At 37.7% G+C, this 25511-nt stretch overlaps 3 protein-coding genes across 3 annotated transcripts in view; 1 reads left to right on the top strand and 2 right to left on the bottom strand.

Annotated features, from left to right (window-relative positions):
* Roc2 (Regulator of cullins 2) overlaps window positions 1–16831 on the bottom strand; it is a 47568-nt gene extending 30737 nt beyond the window's left edge. The window contains exon 1 of the mRNA XM_021331706.3: window positions 16595–16831. Coding sequence (XP_021187381.1) covers window positions 16595–16745 — 151 coding nt within the window. The 5' untranslated portion in view covers window positions 16746–16831. The remainder of the gene's footprint in view (window positions 1–16594) is intronic.
* LOC110374120 (facilitated trehalose transporter Tret1-2 homolog) lies at window positions 11619–15318 on the top strand. The gene is made up of 3 exons (XM_021331705.3): window positions 11619–11934; window positions 13384–13503; window positions 13587–15318. Exons 1-3 carry the CDS (start codon window positions 11851–11853, stop codon window positions 14853–14855), a joined length of 1473 nt encoding a protein of 490 aa, XP_021187380.1. The 5' UTR covers window positions 11619–11850; the 3' UTR covers window positions 14856–15318.
* Window positions 16832–18052: 1221 nt separating the features above from the next.
* Window positions 18053–25473, bottom strand: LOC110374081 (uncharacterized). Its single transcript, XM_021331653.3, has 13 exons — window positions 25274–25473; window positions 22380–22623; window positions 22119–22293; window positions 21839–21993; window positions 21251–21555; window positions 20909–21168; window positions 20549–20744; window positions 20166–20435; window positions 19870–20064; window positions 19636–19791; window positions 19330–19555; window positions 18838–19037; window positions 18053–18636 (listed from the first exon to the last, which is right to left on the bottom strand). The coding sequence occupies exons 2-13, from the start codon at window positions 22613–22615 to the stop codon at window positions 18494–18496; spliced, it is 2517 nt and encodes an 838-aa protein (XP_021187328.3). The 5' UTR covers window positions 22616–22623; window positions 25274–25473; the 3' UTR covers window positions 18053–18493.
* Window positions 25474–25511: the final 38 nt, after the last annotated feature.

Raw genomic sequence — 25511 nt, 5'->3', positions numbered from 1 at the left:
TCATCCACTTCAAGGCCTATCCTTTTTAAGCTTCGGGATGTTGCTGTCCGAAACAACATTTGGTTTGAAAAAACCAAACTAAAAGGCACTGGCATCACCATCTCAGAGTTCTTGACCAAATCACGACATGACCTGTTTATGGCTGCGAGGAAGAGGTTTGGCGTGACAAAGTGCTGGACGAGGGACGGGTGCGTTTATGTACTGGCACCCAATGGCTCACGGCATCGCGTTACATCCTCTGCAGAACTAAACTCTTTACAGTCCCGTGATGGCACCAAGTCTCCTGAAGAGGCATCAATCAACGCTCCACAGAAGCCCGTGCTAGCAAGCAGGCCCAAGCGTGCTGTTGCCAACAAAAAGTGAAGTGTTTTTCAACGAATAATAACGTGTTAAGACCGGGTATTGGTGGTGTTATTTTCTTGTTACGAGTACCCACTTCCTTCATATCTATTTCTCTTCGTATAATCTATTGTTGCACTTTTATATTTCTTTGCTTGTTATAAACTTATATAATTTGTAAACAAGTGGGTGTCCGTTCTACAAATCTATTGACACATTTGACATGTAATGACAGCTGTCATGTCACTGATGCGCTGACATTCTCGCAATCAAAATTGATGTATTGATATTCACGATATGCTTTTTTTCCACTTGCTGCCCGGTCTACACAATTGTAAAAAGATTTTTTTTTTGTTTAATTAATCTTGCATAACCAGCGGGTGGATGAGATTAATTGCTTTTTGTTTTTTTTTTGTTTTTATTTGTTTGTATTTTTTTTTCTTCTATATAGTCACCGTAAGATTACAAACATCGTTAGATTACAATCTATCTCGAGAGATTGTAAACTGTCGAATTATTGTGAACCGTAACATCTGATTGCAATTTAACGCATTATTTTTCGCTATATTATAATCTATCGATGAGAAATTGTCAAATTGTCAACTGTCCGAAAGCTCTCCCTGATTGGTCAGTCTTTTTGTAAGATCGACCAATCACGACCAGCCGTTCTGTTCCCATGGAGTTCCCGTAGAGTTAGGAATGAAATAGAGGTGTCAGTTAAATAAAATAAATGCTCTTCAAAAATTCTTCAAGTATTAAAATATAAAAATAACTCTTATAAAAATACAGTTAGGTATTTTGTCTTCAAATACAAACTAATATTTAAAAATAAAATAAAAGGGGTGCTAATTAAACAGGCTTCTTTTTAATATCATTATTCGCCCCCAAAAATGTATGTTGCCTTCTAAATTACTAAGTCAGCCACAATTAATAAAGCGTCGAGCATCTAAATAATACTATCTTAGCCACGAGTTATCTTCCACTCTAAATACAACTCAGCATGATGGTTATTTTTTTGCATCTAAAGGACAATGGGCGATTCCGGTCCAAATGTCCACCACGAACGAGACTTATATGGCTAGATAGCCCGTTAAATATAGAACATTTTTTGTTATGAAAGTAAAAAAAATATAATGCCAGAAAAAAGTTATAGCAAAATCAAATAAAACATTTTATAGAGTTTTTCAATTTCATTTTTTCAATTATTTTTCTGTTCGATTTTCGTACTTTCTGTAACTTCTGACGAAATAGAATTGTTCATTATTAGAGAGAAGGTACCACCAGTTACATCGAACTTTCTTAGATCCAGGAACCGCTGAGTATACTCAAGCACTTCTGGCGCCTCAATTGGTTAGTGATTCGTACATCCATCGGGCAAAAAAAAAATGGGCTGTTTATAAGCAATTGTGTCTTACTCATCTTAGTTTTAGATAAAGTGCGGAAATGGAAGTGGAATAAAATAAAAAATAATAATGGTAACATACAAAAACTACTGAAAATTAAGAATACATTTTTGGCTGTAACTTTTTTTTGGCATTGTTTTTTTTTTACTTTCTTAGTAAAAGTTACTCTAAATTAAGTGGACTATTTAATTATGTAGGTCTCGTTCGTGGTGGACATTTGGACCAAACTTCATACATTCTTGCCCAATCTCCTTTGTAGCATACATTCTAACAGTAAACTTCTTAAATACTATTAAATGACATCATAAAAATATTTATTTACCTTCTAATTTTTAACTCGTACCTACTGAGTTTTTTGTTTAAAATATAACACATCCCATATTAATTGACCCAGCATGGAAGTAAGCATGCAACATGCAGCAAGCATAACTTCTGTCACGGCTCCGGCGCTGCGGGGCTCCGGCGGTCCCATGCGAGCTTATCGTCGCAGATGGTTTTCACGCTCACCACCGCAGCTTCGGCTTGCTGGCCGGCTCCGCCGGCCAGCCTCAGCCGCGGCGGCGAGCGCTGAAACTACCTGCGCCTCAGCTCGCAGGCCGCCTCGCCCCTCCGCGCCTACGCGGTTTTGAATTGCACTCTAGGGGTAGGGCAGACAAGACTACGTGGAGTCGGTTTTGCAGCGATTCGTTTTCGTCACTAACTTCAATTTTTAATACAATTTTTAATTGTGTGTAATTTGAGTCTTAAAAATTAAGTACAATTTTTGATTTTATAAAAAATTAAACCGTCACTTATTTTTGCACGTCAAAGAGCTGTGACACCGGGAGTTGCAAAGAACATTGTCTTTTTTGACGTTCTTCCAATCAGCGCGCAAGATGCATTCCGTTCTACGCCAGTTGACAATTTGACCGCTCTACATCGCTCTCGATCTTACAAAAAGACTGACCAATCAGGGAGAGCTTTCGGACAGTTGACAATTTGACAATTTCTCATCGATAGATTATAATATAGCGAAAAATAATGCGTTAAATTGCAATCAGGTGTTACGGTTTACAATAATTCGACAGTTTACAATCTCTCGAGATAGATTGTAATCTAACGATGTTTGTAATCTTACGGTGACATATATACTCTTTATTTAATACTTTATACATACACACAATATATAATGTCTTCGCGATACGATAGTGACAGTTGTGAGTCCGAGAACTTTTACTCAGCAAGCATTAATAATGACAGTTTTTCTAGCTTACCTTCACTTGCGGACACTTTAGATGTGCAGTTCTCTGATGTTCCTGGAAATTTTAATGTCGTTCACATAAACGCACAGAGCATTCCGGCTCATTTTTCTGATATGCTGGCAAGTTTTAACTGTAAGAACGTTCATGCGATTCTTGTCTCAGAGTCGTGGCTCAAACCTTGTCTTCCGTCCATTGCTTATACTCTTCCAGGTTTCCAGCTTATAAGAAACGACCGCACGAGTGGTAGTGGTGGTGGTGTTGCCATATACCTGCGCTCCTATATTACTTTTTCAATTATTGATATTCTACCTCATAACATGTTCACACTACTGCAATCATACCTGGAGGACCGATTGTTCTTTGTAAAAGTAAACGACGCCACTTCGCCACTGCACAGTGTAAACGCAGGCGTTCCACAAGGATCCGTGCTCGGGCCAATCTTATACCTCATCTTCATTTCTGACGTACCACATTCAGAAAATGTGATGACTGCCACATTCGCTGATGACACAGCCGTCCTTGCATCAAATAAAAACCCGGAAGAAGCATCGAGATCCCTACAAAATCACCTGGACAAAATTTACAATTGGATGTGTAACTGGCGTATCAAAGCTAGTGCTTCGAAGTCCAATCACATTACATTCACATTAAGAAAAGAAGATTGTCCCCCAGTGAAACTAGGCCACGATACCCTACCTCATAACACAGTTGTGAAATACCTCGGATTCCACCTTGATCGTCGACAGACATGGAAGCACCATATAAAAATTAAATTATAAATTTAAAAAAACCCCCGACCCAAAAAAAGTACGCAATAATTATGACAAAAGGTTAAAAACGCTAAACCCTATAAAAAGCAAAAAATAACTTTTAACACTACGTAAACTAAATTTTGTCGTGTCGGGGGACCGCTCTAATTCATTACTTTAGATACGTGTTTTTTTTAAAACGAATGTTGTAATTAGTTAGGTATCATTTGATTTATGTAATTATTTATGAAGGTAAAAAGCGGTCCCCCGACACGTCAAAATTTAGTTTACGTAGTGTTAAAAGTTATTTTTTGCTTTTATAGGGTTTAGCGTTTTAACCTTTTCATAATTATTGCGTACTTTGGGTCGGGGTTTTTAAATTTATAATTTAATTTTATTTCATGCTTTTAAAGGAGCTCCTTAATTTTTCCTTCTTTCATTTAATTTATTTTATCTTAAGATGGGGTCGCTATATGCGATCTCGGCCAAAGGAAGCTGTTTAACAATCCTCATGACAAACTGGCTCTGGGAGAATTGCACAGATTGAGAAACAATAAAGATTAACCTTTGGACATTCTAGATTTTCAGCAAAAATATAAATCGGTTTATCCGTTTCATTCCGGCATTCCAGGGTTTCATCCGCCACATCCCATTTCCAGCATCAGGTTCTCGTCAATCAGAAACATGAAGAGAACTCGTCAAGACAAATTCAACGAGCCCAAACTCGATGGGTTTACTAAAAGGCAGTTCAGGGTTACGTCTCCTACCTTCGTGCCCTAACAGCAGACCAGCTCAGTGGTTCCAAAAGACATTAGTGTTACAAATTTCAGATCCCACATATACTTGCAAGTAAACTGAGCGTGTAACATTCCTATCACATCTAGCAAACGAGCTGATGACCTTGAAGACCTGAACCGATTTCCACCAAACATAGCTAAGAACACTCCTGACTGACATACCTTTTAAACAAAAAAAACCGCATTACAATCGGATCATCCGTTTGGGAGCTACGATGCCACATACACACACACACACACACACACACAGACACGTCAAACTTATAACACCCCGTCGTTTTTGCGTCGGGGGTTAAAAAAGAAAAGGGATGAATTAAACCACAGATTTCGGTCACTTTATTGGCTAATGGGAGGAAAATCCAAATTGTCACTCAATAACAAATTGATTATTTACAAAGCTATCCTCAAACCAGTCTGGACCTACGGGATTCAACTCTGGGGCTCAGCTAAACATAGCAACATCGAAATCCTCCAAAGATTTCAAAACAGTGTTTTCAAAACAATCACAAATGCACCTTGGTGCACTAAAAGCACTGAAATGCATGAGTATCTTGAAATGCCTTCCGTTAAAGAAGAGGTTAAAACTATGATCAAGTCCTACAGAGAGAGAATAATAAGGCATGAAAACGAACTTGCAAAAATGTTGAATGAACCACTGCCAAAACGACGATTGAAACGACACCATATCTGGGACTTGACGTCTTCACCGCATAACTAACTTCAAAGAAAGCAAAGAAAGGCAACTCGACATTGGTCGTGTGTGTCTACAAATATAAATACATTCATTCAAACATCTGCTTATGGTCGAGAGACCGATCGCATGATAGCAATAAACATAACAAAAAAAAAAATTATTGATATATCAGCACAACCACCGCCACCAAACGCTGTTGAGCATCTTTTCCTGGAGTTAACAATGAGTCACACCAAAATCCTACTTGGTGTATATTATTGTTCCTCGCTACGCATCAACTTTTTTTCCTCCCTTGAACGAATCTTAGAAGATTCTATAACGTCTTACAGTCACATTTTTGTTGTCATTTATTTATTTAGAACATATAATTTACATTTTTAAATATTAAATATAAAAATAAAAAACATTTAAAAATATAAAAAATAGGTTGCCACCGATGTCGGGCACAGGGTCCAAGGTACCGGTGGTTAGGGTCCCAGAGACAGAAACCTCCTCACAATACGTGCCGTATCAAGGAGTACTGCCTTCTGAATCAGTCCCTTGATCCAGCCGCCCAACGAGAGCCTCCTGAGGTGTTCGTCGAGGCTCTTGCCTATTAAACCATTGGCCGTAACGACAATCGGCACAACAACAGCCGTGTCGACACTCCACATGGCGACAACCTCGTGCGCTAAGTCGAGATACTTTATTTGTTTCTCTTTCTCAGCTTTCACAAGGTTCTCGTCATGCGGAACGGCGACATCGACTATCATCGCGCGGCGCGCTAATCGATCTATCACCACAATATCAGGCTTATTGGCTACAATAGTCCTGTCAGTGATGATAGATCGATCCCAGTACAACGTGATATGGTCCTTTTCGAGAACTGGGTCGGGCGCATACTTGTAGTACGGTACCTCAAGGTCTACAAGGTTGTATTGCAGAGCAAGCTGCTGGTGGATGATCTTGGCCACTTGGTTATGCCTGTGCAAATATTCACCGTTAGCCAAACGAGAACAACCAGATATAATATGTCTGATAGTATAATATGTCACAGTCACATTATTATTATGGGTGATTTCAACACCTGCATTCTCAAAAATGATTCTCGATCTGCTTCTCTTCAAGCTGTGATCAATTCTAGTAATTTATCGATACTTCCTTTGAACGCAACACATCACTTTCCACATTCTACTCCTTCACTTCTTGACCTAATTTTCGTTTCTTCTCCTGACCATGTTGCCAAACATGGACAGTGTTCGGCTGATGCCTTCTCTTATGATCTAATTTTCCTTTCTTATAAAATTCGTCCCCCGAAGGCAAAGTCAAGAGTCCTTCTGCAGCGTAATTTTGGTGGCATGGATCTTGAGAACCTCCGTGAAGATGCTGCTAACATTGACTGGAGTACGCTTTTTATTTCGGAGTCTGTGGATGAAAAAGTTGAACTGTTTTCGCAAAATTTAATTGCGCTGTATGACGTTCACGCTCCCATTCGAGCTGTTAGAGTTAGGCATCTGCCATCTCCATGGCTCACCAGAGACTTAAAACTGGTTATGGCTAAAAAGGCAGCAGCTAAGTCCAGATACAAGGCTCGCACTAACTCTACAAATTGGGAAAAATACGTCAATATACGAAATCACTGCAATAAGGTGTGTAGGAATGCACAGCGCCAACACTTTCATACGTCGGTTGAGAATGAAGATCCAGCCAAAGTCTGGCGATTTCTTAGATCAATGGGGATTGGAAAGTCTCGTAGTGAAAAAGTTCCTCAAGATATTAACATCAACTTATTAAATCAACATTTCTCATCGTCGTCTAACTTTGACATGACAACAAAGTTAAATACTTTAAACCATCTTTCTAACATTCCATCCCCTGATTATTCATCTTTTGTCTTTAATCAATTTGCTGCTTGTGATGTTAAGAAGTGACTGTGTCAGCCGTAAAATGATCCTCCCGATCCTTGATGAAGTCCTTCCTGTCATATGTCACATCCTAAACTATTCCATTTTCAGTGGTGTTTTTCCAGATGCTTGGAAAGAGGCCCAAATTATTCCTCTCCCAAAGAAACCTAATCCCACATCCTTCTCCGAGTATCGTCCTATATCCATATCCATTACCATTCCTTTCCAAAGTCCTAGAACGTCTTATTCATAACCAGCTAAGCTCATTCCTATCCAAGAATAGACTTCTTAATCCTTTCCAATCCGGTTTCCGTCCTGCTCATAGTACTGTAACAGCCCTGGTCAATATTACGGATGACATCAGACTGGGCATGGAAAATGGGTAATTAACGGTACTTGCACTGCTGGACTTCAGCAATGCGTTTAATGCCGTTGATTTTGACATTTTGCTTGGTATTCTTTGCTCTCTTAACATATCTCCAACGGCCATTGATTGGTTTCATAGTTACCTGTACGGGCGCCGGCAACGTATTCGCATTGAAGATAAATACTCTTCATGGTGTGAAACGACTGCTGGTGTGCCGCAGGGTGGCGTGTTGTCCCCATTACTCTTCGCAATGTTCATTAATTCAATTTCTAATAAACTTCTTTCTTCCTATCACCTTTATGCAGATGATCTCCAGATCTATTCACAGGCTCCACTGGATCAACTTACAGAAGCAATTGAGGCCATAAATAAAGATCTAAGTCAAATAGCTGAGTGGAGTAGGTGCTATGGACTAAGCGTAAACCCTCTTAAAACCCAGCTCATTGTTATCGGCAGTTCACGGATGGTATCAAGAATTGACTGGTTTCGTCCCCCGCAAGTCATTTTTGATGGTGTCCAAATACCCTTCAGTAGTTTGTCTTGGGAACCACAGTTGCAGGAAATCAGCAGACGATTATTTGCTTCTGCAGGATCACTGAGACGGCTGCGGAATTTTCTACCCATTGCCACGAAAATTGCGCTTGCACAATCTCTTTTACTTCCTATCCTTGACTATGCCGATGCCAGCTATCTCGACCTCAGAGTGGACCAACTAGATAAACTTGAGGGACTTCAAAATGTTTGTATAAGATTCCTATTTGGCTTGCGCAAATATGATCATGTATCAGAATTTCGCACTAAACTCAAGTGGCTTCCTATACGACTTCGTCGGAATGCTCATATTCTTTCTTTACTGTACTGTATTCTCTTCCACCCTACGACCCCTTCTTATCTTAAAGATCGTTTTGAGTTTGTATGTGACACGCATTCGCGGTCTCTAAGGTCATCAGAGAATTTAAAACTGAAGATGCCGGTGCATTCCTCGACATTTTATGACAAGTCATTTGTTGTCCAAGCAACTCGTCTGTGGAATGCACTGCCTGTATCAATCAGGCGCGCACAGTCACTTGCTGTATTCAAGGGTATGGTGAAGAACTATTATCTGAATCTTTAACACTCTCTCTAGTTTCTTTATATTTATATTTTTGTCTCCCATCCAACTATCCTTAAATATGTGTATGTATTGTTTATTTTATACTTGTATATATAACTATTTAATCATTATTTGTACGCCTACTACCCTCATCTATCTATTTAAAATCGACTCCATCCAAAGGTTGTCTGTAAGAGATTGCTTTTGAGCGATAAGGCCGCCTGTTGTACTCACACGTATTTGTTTGTAATGTCCTTGTCTATGTTTCTTTGGTGTACAATAAAGAATATTCTATTCTATATTATATTCTATTGTGCATAAAAACGTACATAGTTGTGAAACAAAATCTTTGCACATTGTAGCGCGTAGACATTTTGCCACTAGTTTAGGCTAGGCGTTTAACTCCTTATAGAAACAATCATGTACTTAAAAATGTGGATACCGTTTATCTTTTTTTTTTAATGTTCAGATTTCATGTAATCGGTCGCACAGATTGTCCCAAAAAATAGAATAGAATAATTAAAAAAATATATGTCGTAAGAAGATAAGATAGACATATGATAAATAGAAATGCTTTAACTAAGCATGCAAAGTTTAAACAAAAAAGATAATAAAAAACGTTACAACGTATGTAACTTAATTTATAGAACAGTGCATGACAAGCCTGAGCTAAGCATGCAGTTACAACAAAAGCTTTTTAAACATTGAAAACTTAGTTACGTACTGTCGCGGTGGTTAGGCATCTTCTCGTGGTTTACAAGTTACCTAGGCGCCGCCGGCTAAGAATTAACTTCGTCTTGGCTACGTCTCGGCTACGCATTAGCTACGTCTCGGCTACGTCTACTACGTCTTGGCCAGCATAGCTGTGACATGACTACGTCTCGGCTACGCCATGACTACGCAATTGCTACGCCATGACTACGCAATGACTACGATTGGGCTACGCGTTAGTTACGATAATTCCTTCGTGTCGGCTACGCGTTAGCTACGTATGCACTACGCTTTGGATAAAAGATAGTAAGATATTTTCCCTTGAAAACTGACAGCTGTCAGCTGCATAAAACATTCGGTATTCCTATAGTTCGAGTTTAAGTTTCCATCCAAGGAAAAGTGTTACAAAAGTACGCTACGCGTTTCTAGTGTCACGTTATGCATTCTATACACTTAGCCTTATACATGCTTCGTTATCAAACTAAATTCCTAAGGAATCTAAAAATACGATGTGCATTGTTATTGTAATAATGAAAGGGAAGTTTTGTTATAGACAAATAAAAGAAAAGAGAACAGAACAAAATATTTATTAAAGGATTGGAAAAATCTGAAATGTATTAGTTATTGTCATGTTTATCTGTACTGGCATTTTATAGCTTAGACATTTACACGTCGACGTGTCAACACATGGAACACATGCTAGACGATTAGATCAATAAAAATTGTTTACACCTTTACGATCAGGATAAACAAAATACATTGACGGCACGACAAGAGTTATAAAAAAATCTGCACTATTCATTAAATCACCTGCTATTTCTAGTCAAAAATTAATAAATAACAATCAAAGAGGTAACTTTTATAATGTACTTGATACATAATAAGACTTGTACAAAATGTTATAAAATACGTACCTGTGTAACCATTAATTATATTACGAATATTAAAAAAAATATATATAAAAATTATTATAATCATACAAATTGTAATAAAAAAAAATGTTTTTAAGATAACTTGAACACCCCATGTTATGGTTAGCATTTAGTTATCTTTCTGGTCCACACCACATGTTACAGTACCCATCGAAACACGTGATAACTGGACACACCCATTTTTGAGCAGTTGTGGGTGTGTCCCAGTAAGCACAATAAGTTTAATAGAACCTCCTAGTTCTTGAAATAGAAATCTTTTCTTCTGCGAATTATTTTTTCCATCGATGTAATACAATTTAATTCAAGAACAGGTCAAGAACTTTTATTTTCGCGAGTCCTTTTAATTTAACCTCTGGTATAGAAAATGTTTTATCGTAAATGTGCATCTACAAGGAATGTAGAGGAAAAATTAAAAATAAAGTACCTACTACCTATGTTTAGTACGAAATGCAATAGCGTCGACCAAGAGAAGGTAATAGGGGCTCCTGATAGCTGTTATAATTATACACGTATTTCTATTGTTGTTAACCGCATTTATGACATAGCTATACAATATAATGAGGAAAATTGTTCGATTCTGGTACAGACAAAATTAGATTAGCAGCAAAGGTTACAAGTGTCACTGCTATTCTAGTACATGCTTACATGGTCGATTTTCTTTTGTTTCCTCTCAATATTTATATGTACATAGTACTAATTAAGACCATACAAACTGAATTTATTTAAAAGATTTTTTTTTTAAAGCATTAAACTGTTACTAGACGTGTCCCGTCGTTTTCCCAAAAATAATGGATGCATGAACAATAGTACCTAAGCACACTAAATTCTTTTTAAAAAAAGGATATTGCGATTTTGCTTTTTCTACGGTAAGATATTATTATCTACACGCCATTTAGGTTGCTACTTAGATGAGGCTTCATAAAATATTTTCTATTAGGAAATAATCTCCGTATTTGTAACCATTACAAAGCGTTTATATAAGCCGACATAATAAATTAGATTTACTTAGCGCAGTTCTTTTATGTTACATGCTTCGAACAACTACTCATGAAACGCATATAAAGATGGACAACCTTATCAAAAAGTATTAAACTTTGCGATTGCAACCTTCATGCAACTTAATACGTAATTGTAATCACACCACAACGCCAAATATGAATGCACAGAACAGAATAGTGTCAAAATATTATATTTATGTTGTTGTTGTAAGTTTAATAACATTTCGAAAATTTTAAGTCAACATTCATTTTAGATTAGTTCACAAAAGCTCTAGTGGAAAGGAGTCTCTTTTCGATAAAGGTATTAATAGATGATGAGTTTGAGCAAACCACTGTTGAAGCTTACGTCTTATTTCTGAAAGCTATCGCCCTTCTGAGGTGTCCAAAAACCTATAACCTATTCTCTCTGATGAAGTTGTTTTTCCCTTACATTAGTAGTTCGATGTCTCTGTTTTGAATTACACAGCCTCGATCTAGCCAATCGGTTTAGTCAATCAATTTGTGCCCATATAAATCGCAGCGAGTGTTGCGCGACAAACTCATTTCTTCAGTAACTTAGTCGAGAACACATTCAGTGCTGTGGTGAACATTATTACGAGTGTCAAGTGATTTTGTATGAGCACATCAAAGTACCTCATCCATCATGAAGATTTTGATGAGAGCAGATACACATTACAGCATACAGTACTCCAGTGACTATGAAAAACCGAAATATACATTTTCACAGGTAGGAAATATTTTATTAACAATTATATTAATATCACCAAGAATATTCAATACATCCTGAAAAAAAAAAATTGTTTCATGGGAAAGTTTAAGATTTTAGTTTGACATTTAGTGTAGCGATAACAAACAGGTTTTGCGTTCATTATTTTCGTAACGTCGGGATTAAAACTACAAGATTCATGATTACAAATATGGCATCTAAAACTTCAGGCAAAATGCATTCATTGTTTTTATGATTGGTGTTAATTCCGTGCACTAAAATGCGAGTCCTCCAATTGCGCCTAGTCAATTAGTTTGTTGGCACTCAGTTATCATTCAACTCTGTTTTGGTCCATTGTATAATATACATTTACTTATTACGTTTTGGTAAACTGCTATTCCGATCCTATGATTCAATTAAAATACCATCGGAGCAAGTGAAGCAAGTGTTTCTCGCATGTTCTTATAATTTTCCGTTCAAGTCATGCATTATGAATTTTTACGCCACATTACGTTATCAGCATGGTATAATTTTACTATAATAACAACCGCAATCAACAAATCTTGATGTACCCATGACTAAAATTAGAGAACAAGTACATTTTAATTCAGCGGAATTAAGCTATTAATTTGATGAAAATACCTCAACTACCCATTTTTGTTTTGCTATCACGATATCCCACAGTAAACACGTTACAGAGTAAAAACGTAGACCAGAAAAAAGACTAGGATTTAAAGTCAAAAAAGTCAACCAAAATACATGTGAAAAATAAGTTTAATTTGTTGCATGTCCGTCTAACAGTCTCATAAAATTTGCATTTGTCCATTAAATAGTTCACCTATTTAATATAGGTTCGAACTGTAAAGCTCAAAGTAATCTCCAATTTTGATTACACGTGAGTTATAGGCTGTAAACGTGAGTTTTTAATAGCAGTACCCCGCTTATCAAGGAACTACTTCACGCATACGGATAAATAGTAGTCTATGATGAATATGTATTAGCTATATCACTGTCATGAAAATAACCTTTGAGGAACCTTTAAAGTACTTGTTTTTACAAAACAAATTAACACTGCCATCCGCTGGGGATGCTAAATATAAAAGCAATTACGTTAGAATTGCCCATTTATTACAGTGTCGATGTGTAAGTGGACCCAATCAGAGTCAATGATTGCTTAAATTAATAGAAGGCGGTTTGCGTCGCATCGCACACGCCTCCATGCAAATACCGTCATGCTTTGTATGAACTGAAAATATTGCGAAGCTGTTACTATAACTTCTATATGTACGTTATCTATATTTACTGTTCTGCGTTTTATACTAGTTCAAACAAATAAATTATTAGGCCCTATTCATTCTGGACATAACTTGTGCCTAGGACTATCTCGTTGGTTAAATAAATAATGACACTGCAACTTTCAATCAATCAATTTTCCCCATAACTTCAGCACGCTTATGTTCTCAATTACAGGTTTTGGCTGCCGTGGCAGTGTCTATGGGCTCCATGATTATAGGTTTCTCCTCGGCGTACACCTCTCCAGCTCTCGTGACAATGAAAAACAGTACTGTTATTTCAGTCACAGACGAGGAGGTAATTGACTATCATTTGTCACTTCAATTTAGTTTTGGTGTTTAGCTGACGATTTTAATAAATCCATTATGTTCTGTCAACAGGCAAGTTGGATTGGCAGTTTGATGCCCTTAGCTGCCCTCGCAGGTGGCGTGGTTGGTGGACCATTAGTCGATTACATTGGCAGACGTAGAACCATTTTATTCATCGCACCCCCTTTTTTTCTCGGTTGGGTTCTAATAGCTACTGCAAGAGTAATACATTTAGTATTTACTGGACGTGTTGTCTGCGGTCTTTGTGTCGGAGTGGGCTCTCTCGCGTTCCCTGTGTATCTCGGGGAAACTATACAACCCGAAGTCCGCGGTACGCTAGGTTTGTTTCCAACCGCTATTGGAAATATCGGTATATTAATTTGTTATGCGGCTGGAAAATACCTTAACTGGTATGAACTAGCGTATCTAGGTGCAGCATTACCAATTCCCTTTTTTATTTTAATGCTTATGATCCCAGAAACTCCCCGTTGGTACATATCTCGTGGGCGTAATGAAGAAGCCCGAAAAGCGCTACAATGGCTTCGAGGCAAGAACGCCAAAATTGACAATGAAATTCGTGACATAGCCCTATCAGATGCAGAAATGGGTAAAGAAGGCATAAAACTTAAAGAACTGTTTAGCATTAAATATATGAGATCAATTTTAATTTGCTTGGGTTTAATGACGTTTCAACAATTATCAGGAATCAATGCCGTCATATTTTACACGGTTAGTATATTTAAAATGTCAGGCAGTTCCGTAGACGGCAATTTGGCAACAATTATTGTAGGAGTAGTTAATTTTGTGTCAACCTTCATTGCTACTGCTCTTATCGATCGTGCGGGACGCAAGGTGCTACTCTACATATCTTCTGTGACCATGACCCTTACGTTAGTGGTACTTGGAACTTTCTTTTACGTACAAACTGATTTACAAATTGATGTATCAGATTTAGGATGGATACCATTGACTTGTATTATGGTTTATTTATTAGGCTTTTCCTTAGCTTTCGGCCCTATTCCATGGTTGATGATGGGTGAAATTTTACCAGCAAAAATACGAGGTGGCGCCGCGTCAATTTGTACAGCATTTAACTGGTTATGTACTTTCACGGTTACAAAAACATTTCACAACATACTGGTCGGCATCGGTCCGGCTGGTACATTTTGGCTATTTGGGTGCATTTGTTTCGTGGGTTTATTCTTCGTGGTAATATTTGTGCCAGAAACACGAGGCAAGAGTCTTGAACAGATAGAGAATAAGCTCACTGGACGAGCCAGCACAAGAACTCGTAGGATGAGCTCTATTGCGAACATTAAGCCATTGCCGAGTGGATGCTGACTTCTAAAGAGACTTAACATTGGTTGTGAATTTTGTTCTTATTAGGACCAATCGGTTTCTTAAATTTTAAATAAATTGTTCCCTCCAATTATTTCAATGCATACTTGTGTTTTTACAGTTAAACAAGCACAATCATAGTAGGTACCTTTATTCTTGGTTCGCTTAACACTTATGTATCCTACCTTGAACCTCAAAACTTATTAAAAGAAATACTTAATACAGAAACAAGAGAGTACATTAAATATAAACAAATTTCATTAAATGAGTCTAATGAATTATGCAAATAATTTTATTTCTATTTAGTTTTAAAATTAGATTATTCAATGGATATTGTAAATATATTTGTAATGTTTCTTATTTATTTTTAATTAAAGTAAGTAGGTACTTAAGTATTACCAAAAATGTTATTTTAAGTTTAGGTAGTTTTATATTTTATTGAAATCAAATATACTGTTTTCTAAGACCTTTTTTATTTACTACCTTCATCAATAAACCTTGAGAATGTTTTATCTATGAGAAGTACATAAAAGAAAGTAATCTCAGTTTAAATTGCATATATCATATCAATCATAAAACCAATCACAGATCGATTTCGATTAACAGCACTTTCACAATAGCAGATTTTCTGCTTGTTTCATACGGGCTTCCAGTACAAATGATGATATTTGCTAGTGTGAAAGGTCCTTATGGGATTGTAGGTTTCACTAAATGAAATTTCAGTTTAATTTCTGGGTAAGGCTTGCTTTTACTGTTAACTAAGCTGTATAAAAGTCAAGAGTGTACCTCTACATAAGGCGGCAGGTGATGTGATAATTTCTTATCTCGCATAATAAGTAAGGAGAAATCAATCATCACCTACTCAACTATATTGAGGTTAGTTTATATTTTAACCAGACACAACTGAGTATCAGCGTTACACATGGAGCAACTTCTATTTGACCTCCTAAACTCAGTTACTTGGGAAACCCGATACCTCTTGGTAACTGGTTGTAAAGAGAAACCAATATATATGATTTATTTTTTTGCATGGTTCTGATTATAATTAACAGCTTTGAAAACAGTCATAATTTTTACTAAGAATAGTAACTTTAAATATAATGTGTTTACTACATGTCATCATTGCTTTAAATTGCCCATTACTCGATCAACAAAATATTATGTTAAAGAACCTGTGTTCACAAAGATGGCCAGCATCCTTCAAAATTCGATATTAACAGATTTTGTACCCACGGTTGATTTGGTAAATAATACAAAAAAAAATTTGGTACAGTTCTTAAAACACAGGCCTGCCAGCCACAATGCCAAAAATGATTATGCAAAATAAAAGCATAGGCTTAATACCTAAGACGAACCACTGACCCTACCTAAGCTTTATCTAAAGTGAGCAGAATTGTGGGAACAGTTACAACAATAATTTGTGTCTTTTTGTGAAAAGTCTTTCGTTGCTTCAAGATTACTTGAATAGTTAGTTAATGGCAATATAAACTTGTTGCCAAGAATAACTAGGATTTAGTAGATGACAGCAAACTTTACTTTGAAGTCTGACATAATAATGATTGTGTGAACTTGGGAACATCATAACATTTCATATAAGTACCATAACTTTGGCAAAAATGAGCCAATGAGATAGTTGTGCAAAATCGTTATAAGATAAAAACAATTATGCGGGAGGACCACTGTCCTCTATTACGGATAGTAAATGTTATGAAGCTTTTATGGATGATATATTTATGACTTACCCATGACTTGAACGCGGCAAATAGCACAGGTATCACACTCGACGTCCCAGCTCCACATGGCGACTGCATTCCATTTCTTCAATGTAAACATTTTATCCGGCTTCTGCCCATCGTTATCTCCTCGTTCCAAAGCATCACAATCTTCAGACATTGTAATGGGATAAAAACAGAAATAAATCTAATACACTATTTATTTACTTCGCCGTTTTTGACATATAAATAAAATTGAAGTTTGCCATTTGAGTATTTACGAAGTATGCTGCTAGTGGTAGGTATGAAAATATAGCAATTAATTAGTGAGAGAAGTGAATGATTCAGAAGTGACACCTACAGACAGAAGATTTCATGAAAAAAATTGTAATATTCATTCCCTTCAAATGTTTATTATACTTGATATGCTGATTGAAAAGTTTTTAAATCCACAAACAACAAAAGATTTTTCATTACTAGCTTTGTAACGCACCACATGATGTCATCTAGTACGTTCCATTACACGCATTTTTTTTTTTCAAATTTTATTATTTGTAAATTATTTGTAAGCATTACCTTTGTAAATTCTTTCTTTCCTGTCTTCTTTCTTATTATGTGTGTGTACATAAATTGTTAGTAAATAAATAAATAAATTTGTTAATTTTATTGGATTGTCTAATATACTCAACAGGGCTTTTTTTTTCCGACGTCAAAAATCATCAAATGACCCCTCCCGCTGTGGGTTAGCAGCGGTGAAAGAGTGTCAGACATTTACTGACTAAAAACCGTCGTGTTCCGTCATAGGCCTTTTATGTACCAGGGCCGCGGTATCTCTTTCGAACAACCCGCAGCCCCGGCAGGCCATGGCCCTGCGGGCCCCGCTGGGGTTGCTGACATATCTTTGAGGAGCGCGTGGAACAACGCGCGCCGTCGACACGGGTCTGTCGTCTAAGCAGACAGAGGGACGATGAGCCACCCAAACTCACCGCCCACAGACCCACGCCTACGGTGGCCGGGAGTCATCACGTGTCTACTGTCTACCTGATCCAGCGCGGCGGCCGGGATGAGAGGTGCGTACTCTCTGGCGTTCCGCCTCCCCCTTCTCGAGCATGACCGCTTCGCAGAAGGAGGCGACGGCATCCCATTCCCTCTCGCCCCGGACCATGGCCTGAACCAGGGCCGGACGCGAGAGGTCGCCGCCGCCCAAAGCCTCGACGAGGACCCGGCGGTGCCCCTCCCATGCGGATACTCAATAGGGCTTTAATAATATTTGTAAACACACAAAAATCCATTATTAGCGATTATTAGGCTATCAGTGACATATTTTAAATCGAAGGGATCGGTCCTGAGGATTGAAAGTAAGGAGCGTATTTTTAGTCTACTTAAAGCTCTACTTGTAGTTTGCATCAGCTTGTTGGCATATTTTTTTATAATTTGGAATATTATGATTTTAATTATGGAATGGGAAGGTCAAATAAAAATATCTGGTTGTGTTAACTAAATATTTATTTGTAAAAAAAAAACCGAAAGCACAATCTTACAGAAACTGAATAAATGCGTTCGTAGACTTATCATATAAGTTCTAAGAATAACTATTATTTTACTTCGAATATTTGAAAATAAACTAAATTACAATATACAATAGAATATAGGTATGCATGAATTGGTAAAATCGATTAGTATTAGAATTTAGGTAATGTTAAACATTTAACACAATGGCTACCCTGTAATTAAAATTCTCACTAGGCATTTAGGCACTATAGATCTGTAAAATCATAGAAGTGCAATATTTTCAGAAACAAAGCGATCCTCTTAAAATAACGTCTTGTTGTCATTTTCGTCATTCGTAATGACGTAATTCAAAATAATCTAGATAACTAAAAGGTATTAAAAATAATCGGTAGGTTTAACTCTAGCAGTAAAAAATAATTATGAAGAACATAAGGTGAGGTACAAGGCGGTGAGTAGGACGAGGAAGCTAGCTGTGATACTGCTAGCGCCGCTGAAGCATCCTAGCTCCTCTACTTGTACTTGGTATCTGATGTCGTACGGGAACCTGCATATGTTTGGATCTGTGGAAAAAGGGATGGTTTTATTACTTAATCTATAGGTTTATTCCTTATTTGTGTTTATTTAAAATTAAATGACTACTCGATGAAGATGCGATAACCCTATTCACTGATTTCAGAACCGGCAAATTTTAAATTCACGACAAACACAAGACGGTAAAAAGCAAAGTTCTGTTTTTTTTTAGATTGCAATTCACGAATTACCTGCGCATGTAGCGCTAGCGAAGGAGCCTGCTGCAACCCCGGTGTCCGATTGCACAGAGATGTAGAGTGGAGCACACTCGTTGATGTACCATGAGCCGTCGCAGGCGTTCTGCAGGCTGATCTCCACATTACCGCTGTTCAGTGTCTGGCATGTCACCGTTGTGTTGTCTACTGCCACTGTTGATGTAGTTGCGTTGCGTCTGAAATAGGAAATCAAGGCAAAACTATGAGTTGAATAATATTGTTTATTGGAGTACCTAGGCTAGACGTAGGTACTCTACACTTATCATGTTTTCTTCCGGTAGATACCGGAACTTGTAAACCTCTTGAATTGGTACTGATTCATTTGTCATATCTAGTGTCATACATAGCTTACTCATTCTTATAACGAGAAAGATAAATTCATGTCCGGAAAATGTATCACATTGGTTTACTTATCAAAATGGTATTTCTTTAGCTTAGGCGATAAATGAGATAAGATATAGTAGGTACCTGGGATGGACGACGGTTCGAGAATGACAGACTACGAGAGCTCCTGCTCCCGTGCCGCTGCGGGACACCCTGACCTTTCTGTTATCATTATTTTCGTAGAAGTAGTTGGCACTCATCCTGTAGAAGTTAATGTAACCCGGTTCAACATAGTCGTCAAACTGCCTTGTGCCAGAGGTACCTCCCTCGAATAAGAAACCACACGTTGGGTTGACGATTCTTCTACCAACTGTAAAAAAAGACATTCTTGAATCTTCGTTCTTGAATTCTTGAACTTCATACACATGACTATACTTCACATTCACTTACCACTTTGGATCCGGCGAAGAACAGGACCCATACTGTTCTCTAAATCAGTTCCCGCAGTATTCAGAGTTACAGTGAAAATGTCACTATACATGTCTCTAACGTAGCTCCATAGGGTATCGAACTGATTAGTTCCGCTCACATACAAAACCCTCACATCTGGAAAAAAAGGATTGGTAAGTACCTAATTACATTGTTCTAATATAGATGTGTAGATTCAAACTCATATTTTCTCACCAGGTAAGGTATTGTTTATCTCTCGCGCCTGTTCCCAGGCCAGGGTGGTGGTCTGCAAGTTGCCGGTGTTAATCAGATATACTAGAACCGAAGAATTGCCACCGACGTAGTTTCTCAAGCTCTCATTGAGGGCTGTTTCTTGTAACAGCACCTTGATGTTAGTCAAACTAGTTTCAAGATTCACTCCTGCTATTACTGTAGGACAAATTATTATACAATTAATTAAGCTTGAATAAATTTTATACAAAACGTGGGTACATACAATAATTAATAAATAACAGGTATATTAAACTTACTTGATGCGTGTGTGGTAGCATTGTATGCAGAGTAGAAATCAGCAGGAGAGTGAGTTGTGTTAACGATAACTCTTCCATCAAATGCGCTTAGCAAAGTAACACTAGATCCGAACTTGCCCACCTCAATAGAGTCTACTAAGTAAGAGATGGCGGGTGATATCAGTTGGTATGACCACGAGGAATCTAGTGCGATGTACAGGTTCGTTCTTAGACGGAAATCAGTGCTCTGTGTCTGTGTGGTCGCGCAGTCCATGTCAGTGATAGTATTAGCTGAAAAAACAATGTAGGTAAGCCTAAGCATTTTGTTCATACACGGATACTCAATTTTTTTTTTAATATTAAATTCAACCATCATGCACTTAAAAAAATGTTGTAATACTCACTGTAAGTTTGCAAGTTACTGACGGCACTCGTTACGAGTTGTTCCAGACCTCCGATGATAGTTCCTCGGAGAGGCATGTTGGTGTCCAGGGCGGCGGCAAACGCATGGGTTTCGCTGATTAAGTTATCATTAGTTACGTACTGTTGCATTAATGCGCGGCGATTGCAAGCTCTCAGGTTAGAATCGAAGGCACCATTCTGAAAAAATACGATTGTTCATTGTTAAGGTATACTATGAAGAACCAATAGAATAGCGAAACATGCGTAGGTATGGATTTTTTTATATATTGCCTTGTTTTATGTTATTTTGATTGAAAAACGATTTAAAAGAAAATGCGAGAGCAAAACAAATCACCACTTACCCTTTGGGAATAGTACATATCCAAGAGCTGTGATAACCTCAAAGAGCTGAAAGTGCTCAACTGTCCAGCAATTGTGCTACCCAGGACGAAACCATCGATATCTCCTCGGATTTCAGGGTCAGTCATCTCAACGTTTGTTCGACTCGTGAGCATGAAGTGCCTTGGAGCCTGTGTGCTGTTCCAGTTGCCACCAGTACCGATAGATATGGAAGTGCTGCCTCGCTCCGTGCCTTGAATAAGCACCGCCTCAGCTAAGTCACCTGAAAAGTAAATGACCAAATTAGGTACAATACTGGAAAAATAGAGAATTACATACCCTTTATATGTAAAACAAGGTCTCACCAGCAAGAGTGGCTGGGTAGAGCGAATTCACGGTTTGTTGAACATTTCTGTAGTTAACGTTATTCGCATCTCTAACCAACTCCAGTATGTTAACTCGCTGCGGCTGCGCTCCGGCCGCAATACCCGCGATCACGTTTCCAGCCGAAACCGCGCCCCAAGCGGTTTTGATCACGCCTCCCAATAGTGGGCAGGTGCTCTCAGCTACCTGACGTTCAGACAGCGACCCGCCATTGCCCACATTACTGAATTCTACGTCGTTGTTTGGATCGTAACGCCTCATCTTTCCATTCCTGTTGGCTGATTTTCTGAAAAATAAAACAATAAGAATTAGCAGGTACTATAAAATAACAATCGACAGACGACAGGCATCCTGTGAAACAATTATCTCGTGATCTTTTGTAACGGTCATTTCCATGTTTGTAGTACCTAAACGGGAGTTAACGGGTAACGGGAGACTATCTAATCGTGCAGACTGGCATGGCATGGATGGCACATTTGCCATAAATTCAGTCAATTCATTAGTCAGATTGATGAATTGAATTACATCACGATAATTGTTATGCAAAGAAAGTTGACATCAATACTTACAAATCCGCTGGTTTCAAAATTTCAACATCTTCGCTGATAGAACGCCTGGATCGCGCAGATCTGAAATATCTGTATTGAGACAATTGCGAACAGGTATTTTCATCACCTCGTACTCTTGCGTCCACGGTCGTTGATAACATATGATGAAGCGTACACTGAAATACAAAAAAACAAAATTGAGATCCAGAGAGACATGAAAATCACGTATAGGTCACATTAGTTAGTAATTAGTTTATGTTTATTTACAAACTAAACATAAACTAATTACTAACTAATTTACCTTCAACACCGAAGGAAGAGTGTCGTTGGCCAAAACCTGCAGATTATTGGGAATGAGTCTCGTTAGCAAAAGCCTGTGACGATGGAACGAATGGAAGGTTGGGGCAAACGGCAGCACATTCGAAGAAGTGATAGAGTTTTCGGGCTGATGGAATTCAATACCATCTTGACGATACCTGAAAAGCATAAACAAAGAGAAAATAATAAAGGACGTAAAAATTTTAATGTAGTTAGGTATTAGGCATGTTGATCAACCACTTACGTATGAAGAAGTATGGCGGCAAGCTGCCTCAAATCCATGTTGACATTAGGGTTGTCTTCTACTTTCCTTATGATGTCAATGAGAACGGGGACTGTGACAGGAGGCAAGTTGTTCCTGTTCACGAGCAAGGGATCCCTATAGCACTCGCTGAGTGTGTCTGCAACCCTGGTCTGTGCTGTCTGCTGCGCGTGCGCGCCGGCCACCATGGCTACCAAAAGAACTGGTAACCAATACATGGTGGTATCTGAAAAAATGTATCAATAATAAAGGCACTGTTTAATGTCTGTTGTCTACGCCGATAAAAAAAAAATGAGCAGCTTTACGAGTACAAAATGTCACATGATAAATCTTTTGTATTAATTCGTAACTAAATGTTTTGTTGAAGCTATAAAACGTAGATTAAGATATGAATATCGATGACGATTCCATCGTGGCATGTTACGACGATTTTATCAGCGGTTTCAGGGAGCGGTCGAGGAAATTAAAATCCTTAAACAATGTTGCTTTTTTTAAGGGAATCATGTTGAATCATAGGCAAGGAATTAATTAAGTTACTTATTAAAAAGCTAGCACTACATATTTAATTATGTTTCAAATGAAGGTTAACTTTATTAAATAATATCTAATAATAGGGTAGTGTCCAGGGTCGAAATAATGAAATAATATTTAGTCCGCTTTTTAGATAATCAAAAAATATTGGATACGTATTTTTCTTTTTTTAATTAAACATAAAATGACAAAGATAATACGCTTCAAAAATTAGGAGTGGGGGCATTTTACGTCACAGTGTCCTGAAAATTGTAGCAACTTGTGACGTCACACTCAACTTTAACACGCTATATCTTAACAAGTTCTGATCCAATTTAAAAAAGAAAAAATACGTATCGCTTAATTTTGGACAATCTACAAGACGGACTAATTATTATTTTTTAGGAAACTACCCTATTAATATAAATACTTTCTTAAATTTTGATTAGATTAAATAGTATTTTAGGATACCAAATAGTTTTTAATAGGCAGTAGATTTTTTCTATTTCTTTTTCAGACACTTACTAAAAGCAAAACAATCAAAGAAAGCCTACAGGTTCATTGACAAGTCTATAAACTGCTAAACTCGTGACTCTAGGTAAATGTAGGAATGTAGGTACTTTATTCTTATAATTTAGAGGTATAGGTAAGCTACGTGACTTTATCAGGTGCTAATGTGAGCATTTACTCAAATGAATGAAATGGAAATTCATAGCATGTACACCTAATCAGAGAAACTTACTCCTCATCCACCAACTTTTTTGTCAATAAAAAATAGTACCTAAATACCGAAATATGATGTACCTAGTTCTAAGGTTATCCTTATCGGTAAATGCAATCAAAATTAGAAGGTTGCCCAATTGTAACTACCTATGTGTTTGTTCGTTCTACTTTTGATAACGACAGCTATTTTATAAAGGTACTGATAGGGTATTTCATGAATCACATATGAATTATTTCTGAAGTACTTTGGCACTGTTTAATATAATCTATGTTGTTAAATATGTTGGAGTTTACTGAGAATTGATTGTTAAGTATCTAGATCCTGTTATTGTCATAGAGTTCAGTTACTACTAGATATACCTAGCTTTCTCAAAACAAAAGTCCCTCCTTCTACTGTCTTTTATCTAATTCCAATATAATTTCATTTGGTGTCGATGCAGCATGTCATCTTCTTCCATAAATACTTCTCTGACTGTCAACTCACAAGCGACTCTTTCAAGCCTCATTATCTGTCACTCAATCCATCAATCGTTTCTTTGGTTTCCCCCTTCAAGTGTTCTCTATCCATTCACGTTTATGCACAAGCAGTCTAACCAAGGAGTATCAGGTTGTCCGGGTAACTGGGTTGAGGAGGTCAGATAGGGCAGTCGCTTCTTGTAAAAGAACTGGTACTCAGCTACATCCGGTTAGACTGGAAGCCGACCCCAACATAGTTGGGAAAAAGGCTCGGAGGATGATGATGATGATGACCTTCTTCACAACTTGATCCTACAATGACAGTTCCCACAATACAGCTTCTAAGTACCTAATCAGTGCCAATTTTAAACTTCTTACTAACAATAAGATTTCTTATTCCATCCACTCGTAACACCACATTCCTTTAACATCTACAGTAAATTCCAGAGCCAAGCCAAGAGAGCCAAAACCAGGACTTTACTTTCTACTTGGCGGTGAACTTATAAGAACTACCTAATCAAATTTTATAGTTGACGTTGTTACCTATTTAGCGGCTTATTAAAGCCTGCAATTAAAGGAATTTTGACCAACACCATTTTGTCTTCTGGGCAACAATTATATTCCAAGTGCAGTGGTCAGTGAACATACAAAACAACATCGGTTCCCAGAAATGCTCGCTGTTCTACGTGAGTCACTCTTTCATATCAGCACAGTATCTATCAAAGAATAGCTTTTTCCGTGAATAAGTGAAAAGAGTATTTGAAAGTAAGCAATGTGACAAAGAGATTGCGTTAAGGTAATTACATTGCACCGGTTGCACGCCCATGAATGAGGACCCGGCAGTCTTCAATGAAAGGTTCATTCACGACATTTTTCCTTATGGGAACAAATGAGAACTAAGGTGGAGATGTAGACATGCCTAAGCATCCTCTAAGTTACCAGTAGCAATAACATACCAAAGGCAATGTGATATGGGTAGCAATTATCTCGAGCTTCAATTAATACCATGGTGTCTAGTGACAGTTATGCATTCGGCGAGGCGATTACCTAGCAAATTGCTGCCACGCCACGCAACACTACTCATCAATGTTGAACCCAGTGGTATGCCATAGACAGCTCTGACCTGATCAAATTTATCCTTCACATGCCTTACAATGTAAATTTAGTACACATAGATAAGAACTTACATTCGAGATCGTATCACCGTATCAAACTCTTTGTCCAAACTGAAAGCACTTGCGAAATTTAATTATTTGTCAAATAATCACATGTCCAATTAATCACCACCAGGATTAACAGTCAAACACTAATTTAATTTACACTAAAACACAGTTATGAAAACCTTGTCTAGTAAAGGCGCGCCCAATACTAGCCAACTTGTAAAATAAAGGGTGCCAGGTACATGATAAGATAATGAAAACAGGT

The sequence above is a fragment of the Helicoverpa armigera genome, chromosome 3 (genome assembly GCF_030705265.1).
Source record: "Helicoverpa armigera isolate CAAS_96S chromosome 3, ASM3070526v1, whole genome shotgun sequence".
In the NCBI taxonomy this organism is placed as follows: Eukaryota; Metazoa; Arthropoda; class Insecta; order Lepidoptera; family Noctuidae; genus Helicoverpa; species Helicoverpa armigera.
This window is presented reverse-complemented; position numbering and strand designations above follow the sequence as displayed.

Bases quoted from the DNA above. Each gene is read 5' to 3' on its own strand.
- LOC110374120 (XM_021331705.3), top strand. From the start codon at position 11,851: ATGAAGATTTTGATGAGAGCAGATACACATTACAGCATACAGTACTCC. The intron at 11,935-13,383 runs GTAGGAAATATT...TCTCAATTACAG, and splicing joins CGAAATATACATTTTCACAG to GTTTTGGCTGCCGTGGCAGT. The intron at 13,504-13,586 runs GTAATTGACTAT...TTCTGTCAACAG, and splicing joins TTTCAGTCACAGACGAGGAG to GCAAGTTGGATTGGCAGTTT.
- LOC110374081 (XM_021331653.3), bottom strand. From the start codon at position 22,615: ATGTATTGGTTACCAGTTCTTTTGGTAGCCATGGTGGCCGGCGCGCAC. The intron at 19,556-19,635 runs GTAAGTGAATGT...CTTTTTTTACAG, and splicing joins TCTTCGCCGGATCCAAAGTG to TTGGTAGAAGAATCGTCAAC. The intron at 18,637-18,837 runs GTAATTCGTGAA...CTTTTTCCACAG, and splicing joins CGCTAGCGCTACATGCGCAG to ATCCAAACATATGCAGGTTC.